Source organism: Phytophthora infestans, genomic scaffold, assembly GCF_000142945.1.
Source record: "Phytophthora infestans T30-4 supercont1.403 genomic scaffold, whole genome shotgun sequence".
In the NCBI taxonomy this organism is placed as follows: domain Eukaryota; phylum Oomycota; class Peronosporomycetes; order Peronosporales; family Peronosporaceae; genus Phytophthora; species Phytophthora infestans.
This window is the reverse complement of record NW_003303357.1, coordinates 5945-19448: the sequence shown is the minus strand read 5'-3', so window position 1 is coordinate 19448 and position 13504 is coordinate 5945. Positions and strand designations below refer to the sequence as shown.

Sequence of the window (13504 nt, the reverse complement as noted above, 5' to 3'; positions counted from 1 at the left end):
CTCTTTGCAGTGCACGAGGCATGGTAACGGTCGAATTGGAGACCTAGACGAAGAGCGCACAGGTTGCTGCTCGAGGCTCTAACTGTGAAGTGAGCCTCCTCCGCGCTCGCGCGGCCAAGTAGATGGTTTTCGACTTTGAGAATGAGAGTTTGTGACGAAAACCTCTTTATTATGATTGGTCGGTAAACCGAACCTAAGTGGGGGAGGATGTAACGGGGTACGTAGTCCTAAGTGTACCCTGGTTACATGAAGTGTGACACTTCACACTTCAGGTGTATGACACGTCATACGCCGGGATATTTGGTACAAGGTACCAAGGCCGTTCAAAGCCAACCATTGGTCATACGACATTGCATTTCTATAGGTAACTTATAGTTTGTATTAAACCCAAACTTAACCTACCTATAAATATACTCAGTTTACAATCTACCTTATTTAGGTCACTTCGCTCTCTTTCAATAAAGAGGGGACCTGTGAACTGCCGTTCACTGAGAGTTTGTATACTCTCGGAAGATAACTTCCTCTAGCGCAAGGTGCTGTGTGACCCCGTCACACAAGCACCCGATCATCCACGTTCCGCAAAGTTAGATTAGTACATACTCAAACTAAGATAGTCTTTAGCAAAGCAAGTGTTTCACCATCACCTGCAGCGCAGTTGCAGTTGCTCACCGCCAACAATGTCGTCCTCCATACAGTCCTTAACATCTTCCGCACGCAGCTCGCACGTGAGCGCGTTGCAGACCGGTACGCCGGGATGAAGTACGACTGCATAGACACGCGTCGGATTGAAGGTCGGATAGGCAGTTCTGGCACTGCCAGTGGCTTCGGCTGTGACAATGACGTCTGGCACTGGACATTGGCAGCCTGTAGCAAGTAGCATCTCACAGTTACAGTCGGGCAGCCTACCTCTTAAGCTAAACTTACAAACTGAGCACCCCTTTTAAAAACGTTGTCAGAATGTTCCTGGACTTGAGCAGGATGACATTTTGTGTGAACTATTTTCGGGATGCAGCACGCATGCTTCAGCACCTCGATATTGGGCGAAAATGTATAGATTGTGCTCAGTGAACCAGCAAATGCGTGACGCGCTCGTGGCACAGAGATGGCCGCTAGTGTGGAAGACACACCTCCGACAGCTCATCTCCAAAAATGAATTGGTAAACATCTAGCTAATAAAAGGATGTTTCTTTTGGAGGGTAAGATAAGCAAGTTTCTTCATGCACCACTTGGATACGATGCTGTCAAATCAGCGCGTAATGTAATGAGTAGGCAAAGTGGCACACGGATAGCGTGTGCTAAGGTGTCATCATCGAATTGATTCATAGTGGGGAGCCAGACCCACTTATTGACCAGTCAGGTCTTGATCTGTATTTAAGTGGTTCCAACGAGGCCAGGAGTAACCGCCCTGGTCCCAAATAAATCAAAGTTGAAATTTCCACAAATCTGAGACCTACAGTGTAAGCAAGTAGCGGTAACTCTTACCTCGTTACACCGGACAGCGCTTTGTAGTCCTCCTAACGACCGCATCTACGATGAGCCAAGTCCAGATCTCCGGGCAGCCCTGGAGCCCGCTGCACTTCCCCATCTTACTCGCGTGGAGTGGGAAGTGCTTCACCACCTTGTGGTGGTGTCCGTAGATGTCGTCGTCGCATCGCTGCTGATCTCAGCGACGCCCGACCAGCAACGTCTTGCAGGACAAGAACCGATGGAATGCGAACTCGCCGATGCAAACCGATGAATACCATCTCCCTTGTGTCCCGCCCGGGACGCCATTGTCAAGTTGGAGACGCCTACGTATTGCGGCGCCGGCGAAAATTGGCTTTCGCTCGGCCGGTGGCTCCGCGAGATAGATATTGCTCTGACCAGCCGAGCGAAGCATGCGCGCCGAAGCCGATCCAGCAGAAGCCGATAAGGGATCTAGGCCCTCACCACTAAAGGACATCGCGAGCAGTTCCTGGATCTCATTCTAGTCGGCACGTTTGGTTACGACCGGCGATCCCGTCGCTTGTATCGGCTTGCTCAGCAGCGGAACTGCCCCCGCTATCGCTCGCGACTCATCAAAGCTCCATCAGCCAAGGGAACTTCTTCCTCACCTGGTTAACCGGGAAGACCATGAAACGGGCCCTTGTCAAGCTGACCGTCGACCACGAGGCTCTTCCAACTCTGAAACACAAATGAGGCTCACACGTGAGCCTCCACAAGAGGAGTCACGCGTGCGTGCAACGTTCTTTACGTTTCAGCCAGGGAAGTCTCCATGCGTGATTATGTTCAGAAGACGGGACACCTGACGTCAGGCATCGTGACCAAGCCAATCGACATGGCATTTTAAGTCCACGTCTTTGGGTTCGGCATGCGTGAGGTATGACTTACTATTCTATCACCTTGGCTAAGCCCTCCTCTCTCTAGGAGGCAGTTACCCCCGCGCTTGGCAAGTATTACGTGGTCGCTGCATCGTACGCTACAGCCATACTTTCTCCGAAGCCCGAGAGTCTACCCTCGAGCCCAAGGAGATCGATTCCATCAACGCGTCGAGCGATCGACGGCACGGATCATATCGCGAATTGCTAAGACGCACTATAACCGGAGCACCCGAGCAGAAAAGGCCCGAGCACATGACATTATGCCACAACAAAGATCCAAACAAGCTTCAATGCTAAAATAATCAACCGCCTTCTATCAGTTTGTTATAGCTCATTATGTCAATCAAAAATCCGAATCACCACGCACTTAAACATTCTCCATTTCTCTTTCTCTCTCGGATCGTACACCCAAGAAGACGGTTGCAGCCAAGAAGAAGTCTGCAGAAAAGCGCTGTCCTAATTGCAAGAAACGCTTCGCGAGCTGCTATTAAATGAAGCGTCACCTAAAAAAGAATAATAAGTGTGATAAACGCCCTAAAGGGGGACGCACCAATGAAAAGAAGGAACGCAAGATTCAAAACAAGGCCTACTATATTTGCCACAAGTGGAACATCTCGCTTGCTCTCATACCAACAATCAAGATCCACGACGTTCTCCTGAGCAAAATTCCAGAGGGGTCTGAGAGGATATCGGCCAATTTATCGGAGAGTCTTCGTCTACTTAAGCAGGATACGGCCGAAGATATGACCACTCAGCAAGCTGCTCGCCTTGAGGCTCTCAAACGTTAGAAAAAATAATTACAACGTAAACGTTTTTTCTAAAGGTTCAGGAAGTATGCTACTCATACGATGAATATACAGAATAAGTGATTACGCTATTATTATTTGAGCTGCATATTGTGTGTTACAGCTATTAATAGTCGTATCATGTCGAGTGATTCAAAGGACGATTTGAATTATGTGGAGGGCGTTGAAGACCGTGATGACTTCGGTGACCTTGACTCTGGTGACGAGCCTGCCGAAGACGCCATTGTTGACGAAGATGAGTCCGAGGCGGGAGAAGAAAGTGTGGAAGAAGAAGCTGCCGATGTTGCGGAGGAAGAAGACGCTCAACATGACATCAACGCGCCTTCAGCTACCACTTTGCTAAAACGTTTCTTGCATCACTAGGTGGTGCTGACAAGGTGTGCCGGTGCTGTAGTATGGACACGCTTCGGGAGCCAGTACCACAGGGTAGAGCGCCCCACAGAATCCGGCCGTGTTCAAGTAGCTGCAAGCCCCATACGAAATTGTTGGTGAGGAGAACAGCTACAGTGGACTCCGACACGGGCCGTTCGGACCTACCCTGACAGACCTGTCAATCAAATCGCGTCAGGTAACTTCGCATAGATACAAACATCATCGTATATCATTTCTTACCGCCAGAAGACAAACCCAAATCGACACTGTACTCGAGCGAAAAGTCTTCAAGTGGGCTGCTATCATTGCATTCTTATCTATTATCGACGCTGTCGGAGTCATTGGACCCGTCGCAGTCTCTGTCACTGCCGCTTTCGTCGTCTTCTTTAGAGGCACCAGACACGTCGTCATCACTGTATTCGATGTCTATACCAGCGAGATCTACGCTGGCTGTCACTTTATAATGGGTAGTGTCCGAAGCGTTTTTTTGTGGAGGCCTATCGTTGGTGGATCTGCTTGCGAACGTAATCCATAGAGATCTCGCGGGTTGTTGTGACATGTCAGGATGCGTTTCAAGCGCAGCATTTAGCTCCCGATTAAACCTCTCGAGCGGGTTGTTGGTGCGCGATACTAGCGTACCCTCCAAGCCATGCACGTTTCATTCGTGCACCTAGTAGCGCTCCAGTCAAGTCTGTCTAAAGTACTTCCAAAATTTTCGCCACTTTTGTTGTGAGTAGGAGTACCCAAAACGAGCACATCTTGTCTTGATTTCTATTTTCACCCACGCTATTCCAGCCCCTTCCACTTGGCTATGTTCTACGACAGTGAGTATATCCAGTACCCCTTTTTGCATCGCAACGCGCACTTCGTTGTCGGGGATGCACAAACGCTTCATCCTGCGACGCACTGCCTGTTTAAAATGAAATAGGCAACCAATGATTTCTGCATTGGGAAATTGTGCTTGTGCGGCCTTGATTAAGCCGGGCTCAAAATCGCACACAATTTCGGCTGGGTGAATGTTAGCATCGGTGCTCTTGATAATTTGGTCTAGCAATCCCCAGTACGTTTCCTCAGTACTGTTAGTACACAAAACGAAAATTTTTTGGCAGCGCGGTCGATCTTCCGCCATGAGCACCACGCACTGGTGAAGTCCCTTCGACACACACCGAAAGGTACCATCAACGAACAGTGTCACACTGTGGGCAGACAGAATTTCCATCAAAGCTGGGCTAGCCCATCTTTTTGTCGATTTGGGTTTTGAATTTTCTACTTGTTTGGAGTCACTATGTGAAACTGGAAAAATGACATCTTGCTTCGAGGAATCATTGATAGAGGTGGTACCTCAACAATTCCATGTAGCTCGCCACCGAAGTATTTTCGTTTAATTCGGTGAACCCGATCAATAACCTGCTCTTCAGTCAACCCAGCAAGAAATCTATCATCGTTCACATATAAGATTTTTTTGCAGACTTCTTTCCAAATTTGATTCGCCGATAGGCCAAGCTCAGAAAGTACAAACTGGTCAACCATCTCTTCATCGCCGACTTTACGTCCACGGTAGGATCTCCAGCACTCACGGCGACGGGACATGTGTGAGTACCCACAGGACCGAGCTCATGAGACGACATCCGCAGCTTTATAACCGCCAAGCATTTTGTGTTGCGATAACCACTGCATCTATAGACGATTTTTTTCTTGGAGAGCCCTTCGTGTATTTGTATCCACGGTGGAAGCATGCCGTACGAGATGAGCGCTTCTTCTTTGAAAATGCACGCGTCGGCATTGTTGGAGCTGGAATTGCCTCTTGGCTGAGTATCCTAGTAGCGGATACTGCTATTTCCGGGAGCATAAGGATTCACAAACGTGCCTTCATGCGATTGAGCAGAGCATGAGATCAACCAACACATGCGATCGTGGATAAAGCTGCTCAAGATAGATGTAGGTAGTGCTAACTAGACGGAGAGCGAAGCCGCTCACTCTGCTTCTTCCTCCGCACCGATAAAGTCGAATCAATCCAGCTCAAACCTCGTCGCGCTCGTCGAAATGCCGTCGACTCCCGTTCTAGGTGATTTGGCTTTTGTCGGCCCCAAGCACATCAAGGAACTTTCCGACTTTCAGTATGTTGAAGTTGTTGCGGTCAATGCCCCGACAGTGACAGTCAAGTTGGTTGGCCCAGACATGGAAGAGGAAGGTGCACCCGATACGCTGTTTTCAATTTCGATGGAGACGCTAACACACCGGATTGTATCTGCCAGTGAGCAAGGTCTCTGGCCCGGCTCATTCTTGGCCCATCCAGTTGCCTTTGCCAGGATGTCAATGGAAGGGATCCAGGAATGGTACTACGGCGTCGTATCTGGATATGAAACAACCGGGTCATCCGCTACGCTGCATATTGTGTCCTCGAGCGATTCATCCCGACTCACCCTCAGCGAATCCACGCTCGTCATCAAGGCAGATGTTCTCAACTACGCCTTGCAAACGGGGGCGGGAGTGAATACTGCAGCCGTTAAGGCAACGAAGCTCGTTGAACAACAAAACACAGTAATCTCACTATGCAGTCGCCGTCGCTCTGGGCTGTCCAAGGAGGTCACGGAGTCATTGACAGTTCCCTTCAATGGTGACGAAAGTGTCCCCCTCATTCGGCCATCAACCCTGCAACTAGTTCGAGTTCGCCGGCAGCACATTGTTGATTTCAAAACGGCGGCTCGTACAAAACGCCCTACCGATCTATACACAGACCAAGTGCCTGCTCGGTCAGAAAGGGGAAAACGACCCCGTGTGACCACCTCCCCAACCACCACCGAAGCGCTAGGTATCCCTGGCTCACATGATACGGGAAGTGACGAGGATAGTGCAGCCTCGGTGCTGTCAAGCTCTTCTGTAGATGAGAATGTTCGAGAGGTGCAGCACTTGCACCGCCCTCTGTCTAAAAGGCGTCGCATTGAGCAACAAGATTTCAACTCGGATACAAGTAGCAGCTCTGACAATGAAGATATCAGCAGATCGCGGACGAGGAACCGTGGAGTAACCTTTCATCCTGCGCTGACGGATCGACGTGTTCACTCAGCAATCGTGCGGCAACGCCATACAGGTAAGGAACCTCAATTGCTACTCCAGTCCATCCAACAGACTCAGCAAGTTGAATTTATTGCAACCCCGCCCGTGTTACGGGTAGCGTACGCCTTTGGATTTGGTGTCGGGCTCTCAATCATGCACTTCCGTCGTGCCCGTACGTTTGATGCGGTCCTCACGACGGAGAATGGAGTGAACATGTGGGATTTCTCTTCGCGAAACTGTTTGTCAGCACCGTCTCGGGCTGCGAGTCTTACGGATCTTATCGGTGCCATCTCATGCTTTTACAAGTTCGCTAAACTATTCTACAACAAGGCCACTCGGAAATTTATCAGCGCCGCACGAGACTTTGTCATTTTGTACGCTGACACAGCCTCAGATGACGCTACCATGGTTCGTATTCTCACGCACTGGATCAACGCCAAGTTTAGCAGGTTTCGGAACCGATTGGTCACGAAATCCCTGCGTTCTGCACTCCGTATTCGCAAGGAATTCAGCCGCAATGACGAGGCACTAGCAGCCCTGAAAGAGGCCCTTCCATCCTTGAAACTCGCCCCACCGGCGGGCGGGTCCCATCGCTCAGGCTCTGGCGACGTCAGCTCACGGGCACCCAAGACTTCGGACCATCGCCACTCAAGCAAGACGAAAATCCCTTCTAGCGTCATAGCCGCACTGCCGAAGAACGACGACGGCCGACAACTGTGCATGCGATACATCTCAAAGGTTGGTTGCACCATGACCGAGTGCGCTCGTGCGCACTTCAAGCCTACCGCGCTAACAGACGAAGCCAAAGCGCTCATCACTCAGCGCTGGAAAGGTCTAGCGGACGAGTTCAAAGACTTATGAAGTACACCACGGCGGACAGACTCCGTCTTGATGGACATTCACAAACCGACTTATCAAGACATAGAGCAGGCTTGCTACGACCGATCCATCAACACTCTCCACAGGACGCACCAAGCAGATGCGGTAGCAGTTGTTGATCATTGGAAAACCCGAGCCAACGAAGTGGGAGTGAATCTGCCCAGCGTGGACCCGTCCATTGTGGACGATATTGACTATCGTCAGGTAAAATTTTGGTCCGAGCTCGCCAACCAAGGAGAATTATCTCTTCCTGACACAGTTCGAATATACAGGGGACAAACAAGCGACGATACCAGGCCCAACAAAGACTTGTACGAATTGCCCCCGCCAGCGCATCCCGAGATGATATCAACATGCCACCAATGGAACGCCATTGTCCGTCATGGCGTTATCCCCAAATGGAGTCCAACCAAGCCGCGACTACAAAGCACGCGACCAGCAAACCACAACAGCATTAACGGTCACGGCTACAACATTCGTCGTCATCTTCGCAAGGGCCAACTGGAAGGCAGGTACCTGATCATGGATGCGAACCTTCTCGAGCGGTGGCCTGAAATTTTCATCAGCCCGCTTGCAGTAGTCGAAAAACCGGGTGGTGTCATAGTTGACATACGCCTCATCAATGACTACTCATTCCCGTCGGATGCATCGGTAAACGATTACACAGATCGGAGTGAGCATCCTCCGATCTCGTACAATCCACCGAAAGCTATCGCACGGCGAATTCATCAACTCAAACAGTTGAATCCAGCTACATCCGTATTGCTCATGCTTGGTGACGTGGCGGGTGCCTTTCGACACGTCCCAATCCATGCAGACGCAGTACACATGTTTAGCTTTCTCTACGAAGATCTTCTCGTGATTGATCTATCCTGTGGGTTCGGGTGGTGCGGTTCCCCATCATATTACTCATTGGATGGGAAGCTTATTAACTATTCGTACGAGTTTGGAAACCAACTCACACAACAGTTCTCCGGTAGCGTATGGTGCGACGACCACACCTGCGTTGAGCTTGACGAAGGTAACCGTTGTTTTGATGCGAATATTGCGCTTCGGGTAGCCATGGCGAGTGTTTTGGGGCCCACTGCAATCAACGAACTTAAATTTACATCGTGGTCCACTGTCGTAAAAGCCCTTGGCCTTCTCTGGGATACAGAATCTGGTTGTGTGTCAATTCCAGCGGACAAGATTAACAAGGCCGTTCAGCGTATCTCGAATCTGCTTGGAGCTCGATCGATCACTAAGACAGCAGTTCTAAAAACTATCGGAAGTCTTCGTCATGTTGCGAGCTGCTCTCGCCCAGCTCGCGCGCTTTTCCAGCGACTTCAGTTTACTGCAAATTCGCTGCCAAAATTCGGCCAGCGGCAACTGCCCGCAGATGCTCGAGACGATCTGCACTGGTTTCTTGCTGTTCTCCAGAACCCTGTCAAGTTCAATTCGATACCAGTAGCTCAGTTTGCAGATCTATCCGAGCCAGCAGTTCATGTTTTCATGGATGCTAGTGGACAAGGCCTTTGTGCGTTAGAACCAAATTTTAAGCGCTACATTCGTCAACGGTTTTCACACGAAGAATCCAAGACGCTATCAATCAACGTGAGGGAATTACGCAGTGCGGTACTCGCTGTTCTACGTTGGGGACCGCATTGGCACATTCCAACCAGTACGTCTCCACTTCATGTCCAATTTCACATTGATAACACATCCGCTGTTACGTGGGCAAACAAACGAGCCAGCAAGCATCCAACTGCTCAGCTGTACAATCGACTACTATCACTCGCCGAGTTCCAGTACAACCTTGTGTGTACGGCAACACACATTCCAGGGAAACTAAATGTCATGGCTGACGCTGGATCCCGGGCATGGAGTAGCAATGATCAGGCAGCAAAGTTATGGACTAATTTTTCTGCGCCGTGGTTACAGGATCACATCGAGCCTCCTTTCGACGATCTCTCAGCCGTATGGGATCGCTGCTACTCCGACACTCCCTGGCAAGCTCTACCCATTCCAAATATCTCGCGCATTGGCGTCAATGGTGCAGATTCGCGCACAAAATGGGGTGGTCACGTTGGCTGAACGAAAAGAACTCATCTCGTCGACTAGGCTACTTCGCCACGGTCTCCTGGGCCCATGGGGCGAATCGCTATCAGCGAGGCAACCAACTGGGCACTATCAACCTCAAACTGGCCAGCGTTAAATGGTTCCATCGACGATACAAGGACCTGACACTGCCAGCAACACCTCGTTTGGCTATGCTACTGCAGGGTATTAAGCGTCTTTCATCCCCCAAACGGAAGAAGCAACCTCTCACCATGCCATTTCTGCGCCTTCTTCGCCGTAGTCTCGACTTCTCGAAACCACGACAGCGGCTTCTGTGGGGTAGCATATTGATCGGCTTCTTCTTCATGCTTAGAAGATCCGAATATTTGATGATCGACCACACAAGACACTTCTACTGTCTCAAGAACAGCAACGCATTCTTCTCCGACAAAGATGGTCAAGAAGTTGGGTACACACTAGCTACATCAGTAACAATTTGGGCTCGAGGGCGCCAAAAACGACCAGCATGGTCGAGGAGCGTGGCGGACAATGCATGCGTCCGGAGATGCAGAAGTATGCCCGATCCGAGGTCTGTACCATATTCAGAAAGCACGGCAAGAACTTACTCTTCAGCATGAGCCGCACCTCTGCGGAAATCTAAGTGCGGGAACGGTGTCAAGAGCTTTGAAGCGGACAGCAAGACGCGCTGGAGTATCAGCTAAAGACTACGCCAGTCACTCCATTCGTATCGGTGGTGCCACAGCTTTAGTGGCTGGAGGAGCTGACAGACTATCGATTAAACTCCTTGGGCGATGGGCTTCCAACTGCTTCGAAGAATACCCAAGACAATCCGCGCAGGCATCACTGGGGCTGTCAAATCGCATGGTGCAACGCAGAGAGTCGACAACGCGCCGAGCCCATAAACATCAACATGGGGCCGCTCACCGCGCCCTCGACTCACTGCAATGCACTACATTAGCCCCAATCCGGTTGCGTGAAGGAAAGGCTGAGTATCCTAGTAGCGGATACTGCTATTTCCGGGAGCATAAGGATTCACAAACGTGCCTTCATGCGATTGAGCAGAGCATGAGATCAACCAACACGTGCGATCGTGGATAAAGCTGCTCAAGATAGATGTAGGTAGTGCTAACTAGACGGAGAGCGAAGCCGCTCACTCTGCTTCTTCCTCCGCACCGATAAAGTCGACCCGCCTCACCGCGCCCTCGACTCACTGCAATGCACTACATTAGCCCCAATCCGGTTGCGTGAAGGAAACGCCGTTTTCTTCTCCGAATTGAGATGCGGCGTCACCAGCTACACGCTGGTCGGCTCTACGGCTGGGCGATGCTGGGTTTTGCAGGTCTGTATTTCTTGTCTGCTGATGTGCATCCGGTTGGGGTCGCCCGAGCCTTCTACGGGTTGTTGGAGCGTCTGTCGACCAGCGAGCCATTGTAGACAAGGGTTGACTCTGGGCGCTGCGGCCACTTTAATACAATCAGCAAAGGATGATACAGATGTGTAGTACAGGAAATTGAGCACTGGAGATCAAAACAGAAAATGAATATTATTTGACAGCGCCGTAGATGGCCCACAGCGCTACTACAGAACCCAGTTTACAAGCTTCGTGGTGGACGTGACGTTGTAACATGCATACGCTAAAGCGTTAAATTGCGCGCTCGACACTCGGTAAAAGCCTTTTGATTGTAGGGTGACAGTGCAATAATCCCTATTTCATATCGTGGGCTGGCCACACCCATTCAAATACTAAATGATAATACGCAAAGGCTGACCCACTCAATGAACGCCTCGTAACTAGTGCAATACAACACTAGCGTTCCGCACCCGCTTGTGTTACAATGTAGACGGCGACCTGTCTACAGATCATTGTTAAATCGTCCCTATGTAAATGTCCTGACCTAATCTCATGACCGATCTCAATACGACCTTCAAAACAATCTACCAATGTAATATTTCTACTACAGGACAGCGGGTGGGAGTAGCTGTCGTTATTCCGTAGATACCGCGTTAGTGCTGTAATTCATACAAAGTATCGCAAGGATTTTATTTGATATCCTATCGGGAAATTAATCATAATAGTTATAAACTTAAATGCATTTGTCCAATTTTTATTTCTCGGATCTGCACTCTATTCATTTTAGGCTGTTTTTGAAAGACTTTTAAGTTACTATGGGTGCTCTATCATGACGTCTTTGCGGTATCCAACCTGGTTGATCTGGTATGCAGGTGATAATTTTGGTATTTGAGATTGCCCTTACGATGGAAACAGTTGTGTCACTATCCCCTAGCTTGATCGTAGAACAAGACATTGAACGGTTTCTACAGAGCTGGAAGCTCGCTCAGCCGAAATGCAAGTATGCGACTGTACCGCCGGATTGGTACACATTACATTGTAGTAACTCCAGTTTGTGACAATTCGGTGTCCCCGATGTTATCACGGATTGTCTGTTCTACATATATTGTATACAAGCCCGTATAAATTAAAACCCGGCGCAAAAGAGAGCTCGTGTCGAAAAGTAAGACCCTCTAACAAGCTCCGATTTGTCGGCAATCGGAAACTGGAGCCAGCGTTGAGCTAGAGCTTGCTTGCTAATTTTACCCATTGAACCGCAAAAAGCATACACGTTGTTGTCCAGCTCTCCTTAGGCGGGTTATCTTCAGCTGTATGCATGCAAATGTCTACTGCAAAAATTGTTTTGCGAAATTTGAATTTGTTTCTCGAAGATGTCGCTCCGATGGATAAAAGTGAGCCACAGGCGACATACACCAAGGTGATCAGATCTCATACGCTATTGGTTTTTACAGTTAATTTTCTTGCGTATGTTATTAATATCGCTTGAAGATGTGCTATGAGCAGGGCCCCGTAAATTGAAATCTAAAATTGATAGTTTTAAGAAACAAAACACAATTAATTACTTGAATTAATCGCAAGCATTCTCACCGAGTCGGTGTTTAATGCTTTCGACGGTGTACACATCTCAGAGCTCCCCCGACCCTGTCAATTGCCTATGATATCACCGCATCTAGTCACTCAGGCTCCATGCTCTTGCGTAAATCTGTGAGAACCAGTTTCACAGCAGCGAAGAACCGCTCGCATTCATTTGACGTTGGCGAAATGAAACCGACGTCCATATGGCGCTGATGTCGTGTGGTCTTGCGGCGTTTGAACGCGCTTCGAACAGATGAGGAACGTTCCCCGGGTGTCTCGGTATGACCTTGATCGTCATCCGCCTGATCATTGCGCATGACGAGCGCTCAAGCGCCTCGTGCCGTTGCATCTTGACGATGCCCGACTCTAGTGGCTGGTTGTTGATGGCGGGCATCCAGCTGCGGGTACTCCGTCAGCACATGGTCGAATAGCCGGCGGACACCGGAAAGAGTCAGCGTCAATTTCGGCAGTGTTTGCGTGACGCTGATCATCTTCTCTACGTCACCACATAGTGTCGCTGCTCGTTCTTGCGACTTAGAAGATAGCTGTCGAGACCGTAGTCGGCGATTGAGCCATGACCTATCTTCGCTAAAAAGGGCGTCAGCTTTGCGTACCACTTGACATTGCATAAACGCTCGGTCATCGAGTGGTGCTTCTCATTGCTGGAGCCAGATGGGAGACTTTTCGCAGCATCGCGCGGCACTTAATAGAATTGAGCCGTTTTATCAGTCCGTGAACACGAGTCCGTAGTGATTCATCTGACGCAAGAAAGTCACTCCTCACCAAGCTTAATCGATGGCTAGCGCAGCCAATCAGTGGATTCGCTCCAATCTGACGTCCGATGTACTGATTTACGCTACAATTATCCCCAGCCATGAGCAACACCAACTCCCACGAGCGTTCGTACCGTGACAACGTATCCGCAATCAAGTCCAAGAGGCTTTGGGCGCCTAAGTCCTTTTCGTTATCGACTGGCTAAAACGGTAACAGAAGGAAACGGTGAGAGGGGCAATACAAATCGTCTAAGTAGTCGTCGTCCGTACGTG

The 13504-nt window shown here is 49.7% G+C and overlaps 1 protein-coding gene across 1 annotated transcript; it reads left to right on the top strand.

Annotated features, from left to right (window-relative positions):
• Positions 1-8965: 8965 nt before the first annotated feature.
• On the top strand, positions 8966-10149 carry PITG_21748 (uncharacterized protein; the record flags this gene model as incomplete). The annotated part of the gene is made up of 3 exons (XM_002894829.1): positions 8966-9533; positions 9575-9980; positions 10083-10149. 3 exons carry the CDS (start codon positions 8966-8968, stop codon positions 10147-10149), a joined length of 1041 nt encoding a protein of 346 aa, XP_002894875.1.
• Positions 10150-13504: the final 3355 nt, after the last annotated feature.